The sequence below is a fragment of the Antechinus flavipes genome, chromosome 4 (genome assembly GCF_016432865.1).
Source record: "Antechinus flavipes isolate AdamAnt ecotype Samford, QLD, Australia chromosome 4, AdamAnt_v2, whole genome shotgun sequence".
NCBI lineage: Eukaryota > Metazoa > Chordata > Mammalia > Dasyuromorphia > Dasyuridae > Antechinus > Antechinus flavipes.
In genome coordinates this window covers 190,468,020-190,488,263 of record NC_067401.1, presented here as the reverse complement: position 1 = coordinate 190,488,263, position 20,244 = coordinate 190,468,020, and the positions used below count along the sequence as shown (strand labels likewise).

General features: G+C 43.0%; 2 protein-coding genes across 5 annotated transcripts; both read left to right on the top strand.

Moving 5' to 3' along the window:
* Positions 1-1,447: 1,447 nt before the first annotated feature.
* On the top strand, positions 1,448-3,820 carry FKBPL (FKBP prolyl isomerase like). 2 transcript variants are annotated; one of them, XM_051996320.1, is made up of 2 exons: positions 1,448-1,950; positions 2,662-3,820. In XM_051996320.1, the coding sequence occupies exons 1-2, from the start codon at positions 1,910-1,912 to the stop codon at positions 3,785-3,787; spliced, it is 1,167 nt and encodes a 388-aa protein (XP_051852280.1). In that variant the 5' UTR covers positions 1,448-1,909; the 3' UTR covers positions 3,788-3,820. The 2 variants fall into 2 exon arrangements, with proteins under 2 accessions (XP_051852280.1, XP_051852281.1); XM_051996321.1 differs by lacking the exon at positions 1,448-1,950 and adding an exon at positions 2,230-2,316.
* A 3,294-nt stretch (positions 3,821-7,114) lies between these two features.
* Positions 7,115-16,835, top strand: ATF6B (activating transcription factor 6 beta). 3 transcript variants are annotated; one of them, XM_051996313.1, is made up of 18 exons: positions 7,115-7,229; positions 7,669-7,748; positions 7,986-8,064; positions 8,361-8,440; positions 8,596-8,731; positions 10,405-10,490; positions 10,645-10,780; positions 10,863-10,994; positions 11,120-11,271; positions 12,121-12,306; positions 12,395-12,486; positions 13,727-13,906; positions 14,381-14,488; positions 14,799-14,886; positions 15,144-15,214; positions 15,321-15,432; positions 15,729-15,813; positions 16,249-16,835. In XM_051996313.1, the coding sequence occupies exons 1-18, from the start codon at positions 7,145-7,147 to the stop codon at positions 16,473-16,475; spliced, it is 2,115 nt and encodes a 704-aa protein (XP_051852273.1). In that variant the 5' UTR covers positions 7,115-7,144; the 3' UTR covers positions 16,476-16,835. The 3 variants fall into 3 exon arrangements, with proteins under 3 accessions (XP_051852273.1, XP_051852275.1, XP_051852274.1); XM_051996314.1 differs by lacking the exon at positions 7,115-7,229 and having other exon boundaries at positions 8,314-8,440; XM_051996315.1 differs by lacking the exons at positions 8,361-8,440; positions 8,596-8,731.
* The last annotated feature ends 3,409 nt before the right edge of the window (positions 16,836-20,244 follow it).

Genomic DNA, 20,244 nt, shown 5'->3' with positions numbered 1-20,244 from the left:
CAGTTAAGGGTTGGACATGAGTCCTGTTTGATCGCTAGTCCAAATTCTCCATTATTAAAATATCAAAAACATAATCTCTGTTTTGCCTCAGTTTCTCTGGCATTATGAGGGGATGTGGGAAAATTGGGACACTGATGCATTGTTGGTGGAGTTGTGAAATAATCCAACCATTCTGGAGAGCAATCTGGAATTATGCCCAAAGAGCTGTAAAACTGTGCATACCCTTTGACTCAGCATTGCCACTACTGGGTCTGTATCCCAAGGAAATCATAAAGGAGGGAAAAGGACCCACATGTGCAAAAATGTTTGTGGCAGCCCTTTTTAGGTGACAAAGAACTGGAAAATGAGTAGATACCCGTCAATTGGAGAATGGCTGAACAAGTTGTGGTATATGAAAGTAATGGAATATTATTATTCTATAAAAAATTATGAACAAGCTGATTTTAGAAAGGCCTAGAAAAATTTACATGAACTGATGCTGAAAGAAACAAGCAGCATCAGGAATATATTGTAGCCAGTAACAGTAAGAATGTGCGATGATCAACTATGAAAGACTTGGTTCTTCTCAATGATTTAATCATCCAAGGAAATCCCAATAGATTTTGGATAGAACATGCCAATTGCAGAAAAAGAACTATTGAGATTGAATATAAATCAACACATGCTATGTTTACTTTTTTTCTGTTGTGTTTTTTTTTTTTTCTCTCCCATGGTTTTCCCCCCTTTGTTCTGATTTTTCTCTCCCAACATGATTCATAAAGCAAAATATGTTGTAAATAAATATTTTTTGAAAATTAAAATTAAGGATGTAAGAGTAGAGTGAGTGAGTATTGGTGCTCTAGACAGTAAAAGGAAAGGTTGGAAAGGAGGGTTTGGGGAAAAGATAATGAGTCCAGCTGAGACATGTAATAAGATATTCTTTCAATAGATATTATAATGACTGGAGATTAGAGCTGGACAACTAAATTTTAAAATTATTGGTATAGAAATGATAATTAAATACTGGTTGTGCAATACTGTTTTATCAATGCAGCCAAATCCTTTTTCCCCTCTGGGCCTCAGTTTTCTCATATTTAAAGTTGGACTAGGTCCCTAACCAATCAAATCAACATTTATTAAGTAATCGTGCTAGGCACAATCTATTCTAAAAGCCCATGACTAGATGATCTCTAGGAGCTCATTTGTCTCTAAACCCGATGATGGGATTGGTATGACCCCACCAATGCTAGATGAAAAGGTGCTGGGTAGGACTGGGGACTAGAGGTGTGAAGACTTTAAATACATCCTCCTCCTTGAATTAAGCTTTTACATACATGCTTCTCCTTCGCGCCCCCTCATTAGGAGTTAATCATCTAACTTGAATTTATTCAGTTCCTTTTATGGGCCAGGCACTGTGCTAAGGAAGGGCCCATTGACTGGGCAGAACTCCAATGGGGCTGTGTGCATAGGTAGACGGTTCAGAACCAGAAACAGTGGTAGGGGCCTTGTTGAAGGTTTAGCCTCAGAAAATGGGAAAATAGCAAGCTGGGTTAGTGCAGGGTCAACTTATCCGGTTGATGGATAGCAGCGCTGAGTAAGGATGGGTAGTGCTTAGATTCCATTGTGTATGTACTCAGGGGCTGGTTTCCATTAAACTGAGACTACGATTGTTGACCGTTGCTGAGGACCTCAGAGTGTTTGCTGTCACGCCTGAGAATACTTGGACCTATGATGAATGCGCAGGAGTGAGCACAAAGATCTGAGGAGACCCCTCCCCAGCTTTAACTTGGCTACAGTTCTTTTGGCTCATGAGAGCTAAAAAAGGAGGCAGGAGGAGAGGCAGACAGTGGAGTTCCTGAACATGTAACAGATTGGCAATAAAGCTGCCTTCTCTTTCCCGCTCCTTTGGCTCCTGACTCTTCTCAAAAACATGGCTGGCCATATCCAGCGGTACTCTGAAGACCGGCAACGGTAAGAACCCTGGCTGCCCCCGGTGGTAGGATCCGGACAGAACAGGAGAGACCCAGAGCCCATGATCTCAAGAAATAAGTCATTTCTTCCCTCATTCAGCTGTATATTGAAAACTTGTAACTCTAGAGATTGAATTGTTGGCCCCTCCCCCTCTCCGGGCTTCCGGTGAAATGTGATCGATAATGCTGGTCTAAATTGCTCCCGGTTGGGAAGGAAATGACGTAAATGTCCATGATGTAACCACGGAAAGATTTGCCCATCCTGGATTGGTTACCAGGAGGCCACTTAGGTGAGCAACCTGGCGGGGGGGTGGGGGGGGAGGAAGGAAACTGGCGGTGTCAACAGTTCTCTACATCCTTCCTAAAGGTGAGACCCTAATGGAAATCGCTTGGCAGAGACTCTTGTTGCGTGGGACGCCCAGCATCCCCGGCTTTCTCCTAGGCTAGATCATTTTGATTTTTTCCTTCAACTTTTGGACTTTCCGGCACGCCGTTAGCGGACGAGCTACTGTCATCGTAGAGAATTCTGGGACTTGTAGTTCCAAGCTGTCGGAGGCAGGCTGAACAAGTGTGAACCTGTTTATTTCAGAGGACCAGGAGATAGTACAAGCAGAAGATTTTGGGGAGGGGGGAAAAAAAAGATGCCCATGACGCAGAAGGAGGCATAAGAGCGTATTCTGAATTCATTCATGACTCTGATTTTCTTTTTTAGGTGCAGATCTGAGACCGAGGCCCTAAAGAGTACTCCTCAATCCCTCAATCTGGAATCCCTATCCAAGATGGAGAAGAAGAGCCAGAGCTCATTGAAGTTGGCCTCAAGCACTCTACTAGGAGAGAAAGACATTCTTCAACAGCAGGAAGTTCAGCAGGGGCTTGACAGCTCCAGAGAAGACTTGGCCCTGGATTCTGGAGCCCTGCCTGCTGAAGCCCTCTCCGCTGCAGACTCGGACCCACTGATTCCTCAAACAGAGGATCCTCAAGGGCTTGACAGAGCTCCTGCTGGTATGAGAGGAGATCCTCTGGAGCATTGCCGATCCAGCAATGAGATTGCAGAGCCACTCCAGTCTCCTATTCTCTGGCATTGCCCTGATGGGAGCTTTGTCAAGAGGATCATGGTCCAGGGCCAAGGTTTGGACAAACCCAAGGGGGGCTCCCAGTGCCAGGTTCTAGTATCTGGGCTTCCCCCTGGAGTAGGTCTGCCTGAAGGCTGGACAGAACTAACTGTGGGATCAGGGCCCTGGAGAGACAGTCTCTGGGGAGAGGTGTTGGAGAAATGCCTGGAAACCATGTGTTCAGGTGAACAGGCAGAGCTCTTGCTCCCTGGTGGAGCTGAGCCCCCTGCCCTGATCACCCTGGCCTCTTTCACCATGGGCAAGGACTCTTGGGAGTTGTCAGTTAGGGAGAAAGAAGAGTTAGCTTCAGAAGAGCGAGCTAGGGGCACAGAATTATTCAGAGCCGGGAACCCTGAGGCAGCTGCTAGATGCTATAGCCGAGCTCTACGGCTGTTGATGACTCTACCCCCACCTGGCCCTCCAGACAGAACCATCCTTCATGCCAATCTAGCTGCCTGTCAGCTGCAACTAGGACAGCCTACCTTGGCAGCTCAGAGCTGTGACCGAGTACTAGAACGAGACCCAAGACATGTGAAGGCACTATACAGAAGGGGAGTAGCCCGGGCTGCCTTTGGGGAACTGGATGGAGCTGCTGATGATCTACGGAGGGTGCTGGAGGTAGAACCAGGAAACCGGGCTGCCAGAGAGGAGTTGGGGAGGGTGGTGATTAGGGGGAGAGAACAGGATGCAGGGCTGGCTCGGGGTCTTCGAAAGATGTTTGGCTAATTAAAAATCAGAACTTAAAACAGAAAAAAGAAACTGATGTAATTTGTGGTCTGTGCTAATAGAAAAAAGACTTTGGAGTCACATGAATTTAGAAGAGAAAAGGCTTATTGGATTTAATTTCATATTCCATCTTCTGATTTGCTGGCCTGGAGAAATACTATTTCCCCTTTCAGCTTCCATTCCTTCCCTTTTTTCTGTGTTCTGGTTTCATTTTTCTCTCTTCACAATCTTGAGCCTATGATTGGCCAGTTCAATAATATACTACTATTTTCTACTTGAATCATAGCCACTTCTGATTTGCTACTCCATGGCCAGAATTCATTTCATTACCTGTCTTGTCTTCCAGTCAATATTAAATTCAGAGACTGAACCTACTGCAAATTTATATTATCTACTCTGATCTCACCTGAAACCTCACTGTTCTACTACAATCCTATATTTTCCCTTAATTGTTCATCATACTTTTTACAATGGTTATATCACTGTTTCTCAGGCTCCCTATTCTTGATCAACACAGATCTGACCACACAGCCTTGCATAAAATATCTGCAGTTGTTCCCTTAGCAGTCCCTAGGAGAAAGAACAAACTCTTTAGCTTTGATGTTTAAATCCTTTGAAAATCTGCCTTCACTAACATTTATGGACTTTATATTTTTATTATTCTCCTTGAACTCTACATTCCAGCAAAACTGGCCTATTAACAAGTTTTTGAACTTAACATGTCTTTTCATGCCTCTGTCTCTTCACACAGGATATCTGTTTCTTAAAACTGGAATGTGTTCCCTCTTTAGCTCTTAGAATAACTAACTTGATATAAGGAGCAGTCTTAGGTGCCATGTCTGACATAAAGCCTTTTTAAAAATTCTCTTTAGTTGTTAATTCTCTCTCCTCAAATTATCTTTTAGTTCTTTATCTGTAAACATGCAGTAAAGCTTCCAGAAATTGTCATTTTTTTTTGTTTTGTTGTCAGTCTATCCAAAGAACCTTATATATATTCAAGAGAATCTATAATCTCATTGATTTGGTATTTCCTACCCAATGGTGCTGATCACAACCATTCATCCCTGCTCATCTTGAGCCACTTTTTTTCCATGGCCTCCTTTGTTTACCACAAGAGGTCCACAAAATGGGGTGGAACCTTCTTTGATTTCTCTTAACACAGAGAAAATGCCAGTGAAGTATTATTCAAATTGTCAGTCTATATTATAACCTTTGCCAGCAATGCTGAAGAAAGTAATTTTTATATTTTTTTATTTTAATTTAATTTTTTAATATTTTAATAGTGGAGAATTTGGACTAGCAAAGTCATACTAGCCATAGCCAGCCAGATGAATTGGACTCTTGTCTCAAAACATCTAGACTCCAGCAATTAATTCCAGAGAATTGTATAGAACTCCAACTATCAGGGAAACAAAGACAAGGTGGGGAGAAACATTTAGTAAGTCATAATTTCAGGACGTACCATAAATTCCGATAAGTTCCCCTTCCAGATTTTTAGATTTTTTTTTTTTTTTAAACAAGCAAAAGAGGAGATTCTTTGTTGACAGTTGCTATCTGGCCTTAACCACTGACTGGGTGCCGCTTCAAACTGAGACCTGTTGAAGGCCTTACCTTAAAAAGGCCAAGGTCTCTCATTGCATCCAGAGCCATCTGAAGTTGTTCTGATTCTTATCTAGTCATTGGACCCAGATGGCTTTGGAGCGGTGAGGCAGGTGACCCTTGCACATCCCTCCCTCACTTAAATCCAATTCACTTGCATGTCAAGGTATCACCTTCCTGTAGGACAAAACAACTACAAACACAACAATAATACTTAATCACTTGGTGTTATCTTCTATTCTAATTTTCTTAAGGTCTTGATTTGCTTATAAGTATAAGCTCTAGTCTTTACTCTCAACTGCATCTCATTTCCCTTTGTATAAAGTTCATTTTGACTATAAACTTGTCCTTGCACAAAAATGGGCCCCCAGTAAGTATTTATATAATTGGATAACGGCTAAAAATTTAGGAAGAATCACCCTGGAGGGATAGCAAGCCTAAAGCCAGAAGGGGGAGGAGGAGGGAGAGGGAAGCCCACAGTAGAGACGGGGTGAGTAGTACATACAGAAGAATCAATGTGAGAAGAACACTGAAGGGATTGTAATAGTTCTCTTCAAGTATCTAAAGAGCAATCAAGAGGAGCAACTATTGATTTCAGAGTGCACAATTACGGGGCAATAGGTGAAAATTGTTGAGAAGTAGATTTTAGTTCAACGTAAGTAAACATTTTCAAAATCAGAGCTGTCCAGAAGTAGTCCAGGCTGTTTTGAGAATTATCATAAAGATTCAGAATTAGAAGGCACCTCAGAGACTACATTCAACCATACTCAGGGCTAGAAAGGATAGGTCCGTCCACAAGCATTTAACATGTGTAAGGCATTTCAATAAGTAGAGATACAAAGGCAAAAACATTTTTTTTGTTCTCAAGCTTACATTTTAATGCAGAGACAGTAATTTACAAGCGAGGCTAATTAAAGATAATCTCATTGAGAGAGACCAGCATTAATGAGCACAAAGAAAAACTTTTTGCAGAAGGTGGAATTTTAATTGAGATTTGAAGGAAGCCGAGTCACCAGTAGAGAACCAACACCCTCTTTTCCGCTCCACTTCTCCCCCCACCCCCACCCTCCGCCTCGCCATATTCCTTTAGGTCTGCAAGCCAAGCTTGCAGATTCTTATTCGATTCTAATTCAGATAAGAATTTTCTGCCTTATGAAGTTCCTTCCAACAATGAATTTTGAAAAAAAAGGAGGAAGGGGGGGGGGAGAGGAAGAGGAGGAGGAAATTTTTAAAAAAAGATTTTTTACACATTATTTGTGAGAGAAACCAAGAGATAAAAAATAACCAAGGAGGAAACGACCTCTTAACTCCCGAAAACTACAACTTTCACAAAATCCAGGCACGTGTGACACCTGGTAGTCAAGAAATTGGAATCCCAAACCCCAAATTCCTTGCGGTTTCCTGCATCTTCTCTAAGGCTAAAGGAGTTGGGGAGAAGGTCACTACAATTCCCAAGATGACCTAGCTATATATCTCAAAATATTTGCTCCAATGAGGTTCTTACTCTTGAAGGATGCTACTCATGCACGACATGCCACTTAGGCTTCCCCATCTAGTTTTTTTTTTCCCCCTGTATAGTTCCTATTACCCCAGAGACACAAGAGCCTCGCTCCTATTGGCTCCACTAAGCATTGAAACATTTTATTAGTCAAATTGACTTCCGGGGAAGAAAGGGTCATAATTGTGTTGTGATTGGTCTATATTGGTGAAAGAGGGTGGGGCTTCGAGCCGGCTCCGGGTTGGGGGGGGCGGGGGAAAATGGCGGCAGAACTGCTGCTGCTCAGCGAAATCGCCGATCCGACTCGTTTCTTCGCCGACAACCTGCTCAGCGCTGAGGATTGGGGTCCGCGGGGAAGGGGCTTGGGAGGTGGAGGAGGCTGCAGCGTGCAGTTCCCAGAGGGGATTTTGAGGAGGGGACAAAGGGCTAACATGAGGAATGCCATTAAGGAATCTACCATCTACGGGAAGCTGGGTGGGGCGTGGTTTCTGGGCTGAACTATTTAGGGGCGGAAACGGGGTGGGTACTTTCCCCCTACATGTTGTCCTCCTTGTGGGGTGCCCGTCGGGGGAGCCGTTGAACTGTTCCAGTGCACTTTTTTCCACGTGAATGTTTGAGGAACCCCCTCCCTCTGTGGGGAAGGTGTCCAGGGCTAGGGAGATTGAGATACACCACTTCTGTGGGAGAGGGCTTTGAGTCCTTTGGATTCTACCATGATGGGAATGGGGGGCAAATGATGTAGAGGATATCACTAAGACTGATGTTTGTCCCATCATCCTTACAGACCGCACTCTCTATAATTGCCTTGATGAAGTGACTGAGGATCAAGTTCAGCTCTTCAGATGTCTGGAGCAGGATGTCCCGGTAATTTTAAGAACCACAAATGTCAGGATGGGGGGGACCGTAGGGGTCTGGTCCAGCCTCATTTTATAGAGCAGAAGCTGAGGCCAAGGGAGAGGCAGTAATTAGCCCAAGACTACACATATTCTGTCACCCCCCTCGCCTGTCCTAACACCTCTGGGAGTTAGACTTTCAGTCCTGGAGCAGAACTCATCTTGCTGGATATTCCTTTCTCATGCCTTTTCCTCTCATCTCACACAGTTTGATAGCGGCTCCATGGACATGAATATGAACATCACCTCTCCTGAACCCCCATGGGACCCACTGCCTATCTTCCCAGGTGAAGGATAATTTGTACCCCATCTTCCTCATATTCCCTGTTTAATTATCTCCCAAATTTAGAAATCTGCTTTCCAACTACTCTTCCACATTCCATTTCTTCCCAAAACATGTCTTTTTGGGAGTAACCAGAAATTGTTATGTTTTCCTCCATTTTTTCAGATACCTCTGTGTACCCCTTACCCTGAGGCTTCCAAGGTCATTCCTCTAAAGACTCTACCTCCCCTCCACTTTCCCAATCTCCTTTTAGATATTTCTTTCTTATTCATCACCCTCCCACACACCCCTCACTTCCAGACCTACAGGTGAAGTCAGAACCTTCTTCCCCTTCTCTCAGCTTTGAGTCTTCACTTCTGTTCACGGAGCCCCTTGGCCAGGTGAGAATTTCATTTTCCTTCTACTCTAGATGGAAAACAGTCTTCTTAATTTCATTCACACATTATTTGTGAGCTTTTCACCCTTAGTAGTAGAACCTTCTTCCCCACCTCTTCTATTATCTGATTTATTCTTTCTTTCCTTCCACTTCCTGTAGGTTTCTGTGGGGGAAGAGGTACTTGGTGTGAAGATAGAATCTCCTAGCTCTCCACACTGCCTTTTGGGGAAAGTTCTGAAACCTTCATTTGGAGCTGTCCAGATTAGTGTGGGCTTCACCCCAGATGACCCCTCAGGTAGTCATTGGTTTTTCTTACCCCTCTTTAGACTCTCATTGTATAATGGCAAGGAAGAAATAAGAGGATAACTGGGAAAGAGATCATCATCAGGGAGGGGAGATTAAAGTCTAGGGCTGTGTTTGGGAAAATGAGCAGAGAGATATAGATGTCCCTGTTCTCCCTTCCCTAATCCATATTCCAAATATTCAGTCAGGTAATGAATGTCATCTGACTTTGCATTCCTTCAGCTTTTACAGATTCCATTTGTATACTATTTTGCAGGTGTTCTTAAGTGAGTTGTATTGTCTCCTTCATGGTTGATTATTCAAAAAATATTAATGGAGGGCTTAATGTGTGCCTTGTACTATAGAAAGTGTGTGATAACCCCTCCCTGTCCTCAAAGAATTTACAGTATTTTAGAAAAGGAGAAAATAGAACATTTATTAAGTGCTTGGCAGTTTTTTATCTGCTAGATTTGGGAGATATAAGGACCAGCAAACAAGACAGTTGCTGCCTTCAAGGAGCTTATATTCTGATGGAGGAAGATGAAACAAAAAGGGGATCTGAAACATGATGTGGAGTGTGGCATGGTATAACATTGATGTCTGCACAAAAACCAGTCTAGAGGTTAATGGGAAGCAGATTAAGTGATGGCCTAAGTAGTTGCAGCATGACTGGATTAGTCAAGGAAAAATATACACTGAAGTAATAATACTACATAGGATCTATTATTAAGTGCCATAATTAGGAGGGTTATAAGGGTTAAGAAGAAAGCCCCCTTATTGCAAGTGTATTTGCAAGGAAAAATGTCAATGGAAGAGATAAAATTTAGTCTGGATCCTGGAAAATAAAGGAAAATTTGGAGCAGGTAGGGAAGAAAGAGTAGGATGTTCTAGTTGAAGAATGCAGTATTATTAAAGGAGCAGAAGTTTGAATGGACAGAGTTCTTGAAACAATGAGGCATTAGCCTGGTTTGGAATATAGGCTTTGAACTGATAACTTGCAGGAGATAAAATTGAGTAAGTAGGTTGTGACCTTAAAATATTTATAGATTTGAACTGAATTGTGAAGGGCCCAGATTGGCATGATGAGAGATAATATAGTGAAAAAAATTGTATAGCCATAAAGTACTGTGTAAATCCAAGCTGTTATTGTTATTACTTTATTTTTTAGATAGTGGCAAACAGTAGAAAGATTTTGATCAAAGAAGAAAGCAATGTTTAAAGAAAGTTGTTATAGTAATGGTGAAGAATTGAGTGGATTTTATTTTAGGAGTTTGGGAAAGGTGGGGAAAATGAAGAGGCTAAAGGCAGAAAGACCAGTTAGGTTATTATATTCTAGGATTAAAGGTGATGAGGACTTCAATTAGAGTTAAAGTAATGGGAATAGAAAGGTATGGTTATAAGATATTTTGAAGGTGTAATTGTCTCTCACTCTATATATCCAGTCAGTCTTATCTTTTCTTTTCTCATAGTATCTTATATGCATCTCACAGTATCTTTACTTCTCTCTATTCATATGATCATTTCTCTGTAAAGACTCTCTTCATTTCACACATTGACTATTGAAATAATTGCAAATTCTCAGTCTATTCCAATCTATTCTCTACACAGCCACCAAAGTAATTTTCCTACCATATAGGTCCAATCACACCACCCCTTCTCCCAAACCTTTCTTCTCCCACCTTGCAGATATACAGACCAAGACAGAATCCATCTCATCTTCTTCCTCTCTTAGCTCAGAGACCTCATTGCTCTCCGAAGAATTCCCCAGTAAGGTAAGCCTCACGTCTTACTTTCTTCCCAACCATTTTACTATTGTCACCCTTCCCCCAAGGATAAGAATTTTTTCTCCAACCAGAATACCTCCTTTTTCCTCTCTCTCCTACTTTTTTCCCCTCCCTTTTTATCTGTATTCTGCATTCTCTACAGCCCTTTGTAGAAGAGGAGTCACTAGGATTAAAAAAAGAATCACCAGCCCCTCAACTCTGCCTTCTAGGAGATGTCCTAACTTCCCCATTTGGATCAGCTCAGATTAATGTGGGTCCTAACCCTGAAGGTCCCTCAGGTAATGTCCATCCTACCTCCTGAATTTCCCCACTGTAAAAAACCTGCCCTCCAGATAACTCTGCTCTCTGTCCCTTCCCCAGGAAAGGCCCTACCCCACCATAAGCCACCATTGCCACCAAAACCTGTTATGGTGACAAATGTCCCATTGTGCCTCCGAAATTCACCTCCTAGTACTACAGTTGTATTGCAGCCACTAGGCCAGCCTCCACCAGGTATGAAAGAAAGGACGTAGGACTGGATCCAGGAAGACCACCATTTCTTGAATCTCTGAACTAGAAATGCCCAAAATATACAGGCTGCCTACCTCACTATATTCTTTATTTCTCTCTCTCTCTAGTCTCATCTGGATCTTCTGTAGTCCTTTTCCAGGGACCTGTACAAGTACAACCACCTATAGGGGAGGGGTCAGCCCCCTCCACTCCCAGATTGGAGAGGAAGAGCATTGTTCCAGCTCCCATGCTTGGGACTCCATGTCTTCCAGAAGTGGATGTAAGTTTTAGGGGAAAACGAGGGTGACAGATTAGGGAGGAACCTCTCATAAGAAAAAGAAGTTGAAAAAGTTGGAGATGAGACACAGAATAGGAAAGAGATAAGAGATAACAGGAGGGGAATGGGAGAATAGGGCCCGAAAGGATGGAGTCCTGGCTTAAGGATGCAGAGGCAGGGAAGGCAGGGCTGTCAAATAGAGGGCTTGTACTCAGTAGTGGTTCTGAGGCTGAAAAGATGGGCTGAAAAGAAAAACCTTACACTATATAATAGGGTTGAACTTTTTACCTTGAGGAGGAATTCATAAGGGAAATTAAATTCCCTTTTTCTAACTGAAGAAAGAGAAAAACTGGAGCAACAGTAAGAATTTTTCTTACTGGGGGTTATTCAGTCATGTCCCAACTCTTTGTAACCTGATTTGAGGTTTTCTTGGGAAAGATAACTGGAGAGGATTATTATTTCCTTTTTCAGCTCATTTTACAGATGAGCAAACTGAGGCATATAGGGTCAAGTGATTTTCCCAGGGCCACACAGCTAGTAATTTCTGAGGTGAGATTTGAACTCAGGAAGATGTCTTCCTGACCCCATCCCGAGCACTACAACCACTTCACCAGAACAAGGGGAAATTATGAGAAAGCTTCTTCCAGATAGATCAGGAGAGGGAAGAGAAACTCCCCTCCTGGTTGCCAGGATAGGGAAGCCAAAAAGTAAGTTGGTTAGAAGTCCTGGAAGGGTCTGCTCTCTGGACTTGGGAGCAGGACTGGAGGTCTCTTGAGAAGGGAAGATCCCTGACTTTTACACACACACACACACACACACACACACACACACACACACACACACCACTTTCAGGCAAAGGTGCTGAAGCGTCAGCAGCGGATGATCAAGAACCGTGAGTCAGCCTGTCAGTCCCGGCGGAAGAAGAAGGAATACCTGCAGGGGCTGGAGGCCCGACTTCAAGTGGTCCTTTCAGACAACCAGCAGCTCCGCCGTGAGAATGCAGCTCTCCGACGACGGCTTGAGGGGCTGCTGGCAGAGGTGAGGGCTCTGAGACCCAAGGGAGCCTGATGACAGAGAGGACCCTCAGGGTGACTCACTCTATCTTCTTTATCTTCTGCCCTTCTAGAACAGTGAGCTTAAGTTTGGGTCTGGGAACAGGAAGGTCATCTGTGTCATGGTCTTCCTCCTCTTCATTGCCTTCAACTTTGGGCCTGTCAGGTAAGGTCCTATTTCCCCTTCACTTTGTATTCCCTACACTTGAACAAGGTGAAAGGATTGAGGCTTCCCATTTTCCTTGCCTTGGGGCAGAGCCCATCCTATCCCCGTTAGAAGCTTCTTTTGACCCTTTCATTCATCTTTCACATACTTAGGAAGCTCCAGGGGCTCCTTTTGCTTCTAAAATAACACATAGACTCAGTTTAGCATTCAAAGCCCTTCACAGCTGGAGTTCCACTGTTTCTTTTATCTTTTCTATCCTTCCCTCCTTTAACCAAAGGGATGATTGAGTATGCCGTGTTTCATCTCCCACCTCCATATCTTTCTAGTCACTCCCTCTTTGCCCCTTCTCCATCCCTTCTTATCTCTGAAACTGCTTTGTATATATCTTAAATTGATGTATCTATAGATAGATTTCCTCACTATAGACTGTAAGCTCCTTGAGGGCAGGGATTGCTTTCCTGTTTGCCCTTTCATCCTTAGCATGTAACATAGTGCTTGATATATATATATATATATACACACACACACATGTATATACGTATACATACATATATACATATATGTATGTATATACATGTACATATATATATGATAAGTGCTTAAAGAGTGTTTGCTGAACTTAATTACATTCAATTGGATTTAATTAAATAAATAGGAGTATCAGGCATAGCTGTCGATTACTTCTTGCTTGTGCAAGAATGTTCTTCTTTCCATGTTGCCATGCACCTACCCTTTTCACTAAGGGAAGGCCTTTGCATCCTCTTGGATGAAATGTGAATATTGTGCTACGATGACCTTCTATATTCCAGTCATCTCTCTACTCTCACCAGATAGTACTCATCTTCTGTCTGTCCCTTCCAAGTTTAATGATATAGATCATCATGGCTCTCAGATCTGCTGTAACCTGGGATAGATATATAACAGGAGGGATTGACTGGTCAGTGGGATAGTGGATCCTTTCCCTAACTAAATATTCCCCACCCCAGGCTTGGATTCTAATCTGGTTTGTTACTTCCTAGTTTTGTGATTGTGACCAATTCATTTAACTTCTGTGATTCTTGAGTTTTGTTATATCTCAGATATGAATAATAACATTTATGCTCCTAACTCCACAGGTTTACTATAAGGAAAACAGTTGATAAATCTTCAGGTGCTATATAAATATGCATTATTGTCATCATCATCATCATCATCATCATCATCATTATCATTATTATTTTGGTTTTCTCATCTTCCTTAGCATCAATGAAGTACCTCCAGCTCCAGCCTCACCTCAGATGGGCAGGGAAGAATCTTGGCCCCAGAGGCACCTCCTAGAGTTCTCAGAGCAAGGGGTAGTTACCGGGCAGGACACCCAGGGCATACCACTAGGCCACAAAGAATCACAGCCCAGATCTGCTGCAGGCCAGCCATATTTCAAGTAAGATGAGAACAAGACACTTTTCACTGGAATGCCTGGAATATACTCCTCTCTCATCTCCATCTTCAGTATATATCTTCAGTGTTTACTTTTTCTCCCAATTCATTTCAAGTACCATTTTATTTTTCTTGATCCCCTCCTTCTTTTTCTCCTGAAAATTTGCCTGTATTTATTTCATATATGCTTTTGTAGATACATGTCACTACCAAATGACTGTGAGCTCTTGGAAAGTAAAGACTTTCATTTTTTACTTTCTATTCCCACTTTATCTCAAAGCTTAGTATTTGTTGATTGATTGAAACCCTCTCTACTTAGTGGGGATGAAAGCTGTCTTACCCAGAGCTACTCATCTCTTCTTGAATGTTAGTCTTTCCCCTTTCTGCCTCTTTTCCTTCTCCTTATCCCCCATCTCTTTTGTTGAAAGTGAGATTGTGGCAGGCTCTAGCTGTGTATGTCTTCTTTGCTCTACTCTAGGAATCTAACAACCTTTTCCAAGGGAGCCAAGGAGCTATTTCTGAGAGATTTAGACCAGTTTTTCCTCTCTTCTGACTGTCGCCACTTCAACCGGACTGAGTCTCTCCGGTAAGGGGAATCCTTCATGGTGTGTTAAAGGTCCCCTTGAGGGTGTTCATTACTTTCTTTTCTGCCTGATAGAATTTGATGATAGACTCTCCTGTATTGAGAGATCATGTGCCCATCCCCATCATTCCCAGATTTAAATTCTTCATTGGCCTTTTCAAAAGTTGATCCTCTTTTCTAGACTTCTGCACTCTGTAGTTTGGACTTTTGCATGTGTGCACCATGCTAGTGTAGGATAAGCTCTCGGGGACACTTACTCCAAGAGAGGGTCAGGGAGTGGTAGCTGATTTGTCCCCTGGCTCACTTCTCCTAGGCTTGCAGATGAACTTAGTGGCTGGGTCCAGCGACACCAAAGTGGAAGAAAGAGGAGTTCTCAGCTCCGTAAAATTAGAGAAAAACAGGTAGGAAATGGATATATTGATAGAGATTTTAGTGGGCTGAGCAGTAGTGGTTTAGAAAACCGGTTGGGGAGAACCTAGGGTTCCTATGGGGTAGAAAAGGAATGGGAGAGATGAGAGTAGGGTTTGAATGGTGAGGAACTTTGAACTGGAGTTTTGACTTTTGAGTGTGGACTATGTGGTAACAGCTTCCAAGGGCTACTTTAGGGCTGCTGCTGTTTCTCCCCTTTCTCTATATCCTTAATTTCCTTTTTTTGCAGAAATTTCACCAATGGAAGAAACCACCTCCAGCCTGGTCAGTCCCTCCTCGACCCTCTGGTCCCCCTGAAAGGTAACTGGGAGCTGCTATGTGCCTACTCCTTTCCTCTTGGATGGAATTTGAATGTTGTGCTGGGATGTCCTTCGGTCATTCCCAGTGCTTTCTCCACTCTCACCAGGGACTCCGTGGGGCAGCTGCAGCTGTATCATCACCCCAGGCATCCACAGCCAGAGTTCCTAGATGCCATTGACCGTCGGGAAGACACATTTTATGTTGTCTCCTTCCGAAGGGTGAGCTTCTCATCCTTGATCTAGTCAGTGTCATAAATGGAAGAGGGAGCAGGACCAGGGCATAAGAATTCTCAGTGTGGGGCAACTACTTATGGTCTCACACTGTCTGCATTATCACCATGTTCAGTTTTCTGTACTCACTCCACTGGTTTGACAGGGCCTCTGGGGAAAAGGGCAAGGAGCAAAGGGAAGCAAACGAAAGAGGGAACAGACATTATATCCAACCCCTGACTATTCCTTTCTCATTTGCTCAGCACATATTTAATAAATGTCTATAAATGATTATGATTCTCTAGGATCACCTATTGCTCCCTGCAATCAGCCACAACAAAACTTCTCGTCCAAAGATGTCTTTGGTGATGCCAGCCATGACCCCCAATGGTAATTCTTTTTTTTCTTTAGTGGGACAGGGTGACAGTGATAAACTTCAGAATCAGGGGGCTTAATGGATTAATCCTATGGAGCAGTCAATTTTGAGGGGGAAATGGGCATCATAAGTACTGGACAACCATGAAATTCTAAGGGAAAAACGAGGAGCATTTGGGGAAAAAACAGAGCAGGACAATAACTGGGAGAAAGGAGGAGCCTGAGTCTGACTGTAACAGAAGCATCATTACTCATCTCTCTTCCCTCTTTTTTTTTTTTTTTTTTCTCCTTTTCTTCCTAATCTTCATGCCTCAATACATGTGCCTTCTCCTGTTTTGTTCCATTTCTCTCTCTACACAGGCTTATCCTGTTGTCAACTCTTTCTCATTTTTTGTCTTTTCTCTCCATTATTCACATTTGATCTAATCCTCTCCCTCCCTCCTCCCACAGAGACCCTGTCAGGCCGGGGAAATACAGGGGACTATGAGGTGATGATGCAGATCGAATGTGAGGTCATGGACACCAGGGTCATCCACATCAAGAGTTCCACAGTGCCCCCCTCCCTTCGAAAGCAGCCCCCTCCTCCTTCGGGCAATGCTTCAGGCAATCCTTTGCCTTCTACACCCAGCTCTTCTAGGCAAACTCCTCATCAGCCCTTCTATCTTAGTCATCCCTAAACAGCTCTGACTTGGATTGACTGAAAGCTGAGAATGAGAGATTAGAGAATGAGAATCTCTACTTCAGGGTTTGACATTTATAAGGCACTTATTTGAGGGTGGAACTGTAACTTCTATCTAGTTCCCTTTTCTGTACAAAAGTTCCATTTTTTTTTTTTTTTTTGGGTGGGCTCCTGCACATACCTTTTATTCTGCTATTTCTCCAGTGTTGGGGATGGAAGTTAGTCCCCAGGTGGGACTAAAGTTTTTACATTTTGTGGGGAAATTATTGGGGGGAAAAGGGGAAAGGGGATGATTGAGAGGTAATTGATGTTTGTGTGTTCTTTTTTATTATTAAATAAACAACTGAGAGGGAGTGAAGGAATAGTGCTTTCCTTCCTGGGTTTTCATTTGGGCTTTAGGGGAAAAGTGTATTCAGTACTCCAGCGGGTGTATTCATAAGCAGAGAGAAAAACAGAAAGACAGCTGGATATGGGGTGGGGTGGGTGTATCATCTCAAACCTAATGTCATCACCTACCTCCTTCTGTCATCCTCATTCCTCCCCCCTGCCATGAGCTATGTCTAGCTCTAATACAGGGTGTGGGGAAAGGAAAAGAAAGTGTCCTCAGAACTGACAAACTGATGGATGCACAATCCTGGACTGTTTGTATAAACAGGATGGAATTGGGATATCTCCACCCCTTGTGACTAGTCATTGGGTCCCTACACTAGGATAGATCCTGCCTCCCACAGTCACTCAAACCTTTGTGCCTAGACAAACAATTAAAAGAGGCCAGAGGGATCTGTGCTTGGGAAGGAGTGGCTACTAGGGGGTAGTGTGTGAGATTCGGAGTAGGGTGGGGTAGATTTGCACTTGAGAGTTGGAGCCCCAGGAGTAGAGAGGGGGAAATAATTGGAGTAGTACAAAATACATTGTCAGCCCTGGCTGGGAAAGGGGGGGATTTGAGAGTGAAAAAAGAGAAGTTTGATGGGAGAGGGCCAAATTCTATTCAGTTGTTCCTATGAACCACCTCTGGGGACATGACCATGCTGAATTATCCTAGGTCAGAAAGAGCCTGTAGGCTGGGCTGGGCTGGGCTGGAAGCCTGTAAGACTGGACATGATCCACCCCGGGACTGGAGCCCAAGTCTACAGGGGAGGGACAGGACCTCATGTGTCCAACCAAATTCTGCCTCTATATCATCTCCCCCAACAAAAAAATACATGTTTGGGGTGAAAACAGATTGGGTAACCATGGCAACCTGGAACAGGGGCTCCCAGGAACTAGATCTCTTTTTTCTCAGAAAGGCCTCTCTGGCTTTTCACCCCCTTTCCCATTGTCCCCTTGCCCTTTTTCTTCCAAATACTTTGTCCCTCATATTCTTTTTTTTCCCCTTTTCATTTCTTCCCTGTCACCTTTTACTTCTTTAGGCCCAACATTCTTCCTTTCCCTAAATACATTTCCTTTCTTCCTGTTCCCTCACCCAGTCATTAGTACTTTATACTAGTTGATGACAAATGGGTGATAGCCCTGGAAAGGAGTGGTCAGGGTTAGTGGGTCTTTTTGGAGACAAAAGCTATGGAGGAGGAGAGGGGCAATTTGGAGGTGGACAAAAGTTAACCCACTATGAACACAGAACATCTCTATCAGTTTTTCTTCTGTTTCCATCATTTTTGGAGGCTGGACCCTACCAACTCTCTTCTTTCAGGCTGGGGGAAGCAGTAATGCACACACCCTCACCTCCTTTCCCTTTCTATCCTGTCCTTTCTCTTGTTTAGTTCCTCACTCCACATTGATTGTTGCTATGGCAGTTATCTCTTCTTCTAGCACCTCCTGCCTTTTTTCCTTTTAGTCCATCATCACTTGATAAATTCATATCTTTTCCCTGCTTTTTCTTGATATTTTGATTTTCCCCTCTCCAGTATTTTCCTCACTTTGAATTTGCTATTCTCCTTCATTCCTTTTCTTACCTGTTTCCTCTATTCTTCCTAGAGATTTTCCTTTCTCTGCTTCTTCCCTTTTCTTCCCCTAAATTACTTTTTTCTCTCAGTAAATCCCTTTTCACCCTGTCTATTTCTTTGTGCTATCTCCCTTATTCTTTTCTGGTTCTTTCCTTTCACTTCTGTTCTTTCTCCATCTCCCAACTCACCCCTCCCCACTCCAATCCCCTGTCCCCTTCCCAGCTGTGGGGGCCAGTACTAAGACGCCCAATGTTTGCCTCATCGCTCTGCTATGGCTTCTGGATACACCACATCTGGATTCCAGGGCCCAGATGTGTGGTTGCCACAGCGACCGGGGTCCTCTGGTAAATATGAGCGCCCATCCTCCTCACAGCAAAGAAGAAAACAATTGTGCGACTTTAATTTGTCACAAAATTGAGATTCTCCCCCATACTCATTTCCCTGGATTTAGGGAATCAATCCTAAGGATCCAACATTCCTTCTGTTACTTTTCTTTTTTTCTAGCCTTTTAACTCTACTCTTTCTCCCCTTAATCTATTTTCTCTCAACTCCTTGCAGTTCTTTTAATTTCTTTCTCTTTACTAAGAAAATTCCTTTAATTTATCTTACTCCTTCTTTAAAGAGTAAAATAAGAGTCAGATTTCCTGTCCCTAGATAGACCCCGCTTAGGTGAGGCTAAAAAGAAACCAATTTCATTTAAGCTAATTGTCTTATTTCTCATTGCTATAATAAGGCTCATTTTAGTCAAATCTTTCACTTGAAATTTTGGTCCTGGGGCAACTAGGTGGCACGGTGGATAGAGCACCAGCCATGAAGTCAGGAGGACCCGAGTTCAAACTCTGATCTTAAACACTTAACACTTCCTAGTTGTGTGACCCTCAAATCACTTGCCTCAGCAAAAAAAAAAAAATGGTCCCTTTTTTTCTCTCAGTGGTCATCTTATAGGAAATCTCACACTAGTTCTACTTCCTTTTGGAGGACTTTTTCTCTTCATTTTCTACTTTGGGCCTTTTCCCTCTTCTTTCTCTATATTGCATCTACTCCTCTCTTTTCTTTCCTTTACCTCTTGATCCCTATGTTCTTTTCTTCCTCTAACATCTCTTCCCTTTTCTTATCTTTGCATCTGTCTTCTGAATTTCTATACCAATCAATCTGACTCTCCTCTCCCTTTGTGGTCAGAGCAGAAACCTAGGAGGAGAACAAATGAACAATAGTGGCATTCCAGACCTGGAGAGCCCTGGACCAAGACCCACAAAGACATGAAATCCAGAAAAGATTTGAACTTGTAAAGAAAAACTATTTAACAATCACAGCTATCCCAAAGTGGAATGGACTTAATCAGGAAATAGTGGGTTCTCTACAAGCAGAAGCTGGGTAACATTGAGGTTCCTATATTATAGAATTCTTGAGGTCCTTTACAAAAATGAGATTTCTCAATTACACCTCCAGCTTCCAGTTATTCTAGCAACTACCTAGGAAGCTCCATTAACCAGATCCCAGATCCCAGAAGTGACACTCTACTCTGAAAGGATTTAGGCATTCAATCTCAGAGGCACTGCCTCTGCTGTTCCAGCCTGTCATTCCCCCCTACCTCAAACCCTATTCTCCATTAGAAATTCTGTTCATTCTTTTCCTAGCTCTCCATCATTAATTTCTCTTCCCAGATACTCTCTCCCAGAAATTTATGATGTCCTACCTAAATCCCTTCTTAGTCTCTGGTATCTTCCCTCCATCTAGGTCAAGCACTGTTTTCTTTTGGTATTTTCACTTCTTACCTTGACAGCTTCCTATCACCATCTCTCCCAATTTCTGCTTCTGTCAAGCAAG

Excerpts from the sequence above, each read along its gene's own strand:
- ATF6B (XM_051996313.1), top strand. The coding sequence starts at position 7,145 with ATGGCGGCAGAACTGCTGCTGCTCAGCGAAATCGCCGATCCGACTCGT. Across the intron at positions 8,065-8,360 it reads CCCACTGCCTATCTTCCCAG|ACCTACAGGTGAAGTCAGAA; the intron begins GTGAAGGATAAT and ends CCTCACTTCCAG. Across the intron at positions 10,781-10,862 it reads TAACCCTGAAGGTCCCTCAG|GAAAGGCCCTACCCCACCAT; the intron begins GTAATGTCCATC and ends TCCCTTCCCCAG.
- FKBPL (XM_051996320.1), top strand. The coding sequence starts at position 1,910 with ATGGCTGGCCATATCCAGCGGTACTCTGAAGACCGGCAACG. Across the intron at positions 1,951-2,661 it reads TACTCTGAAGACCGGCAACG|GTGCAGATCTGAGACCGAGG; the intron begins GTAAGAACCCTG and ends TTTCTTTTTTAG.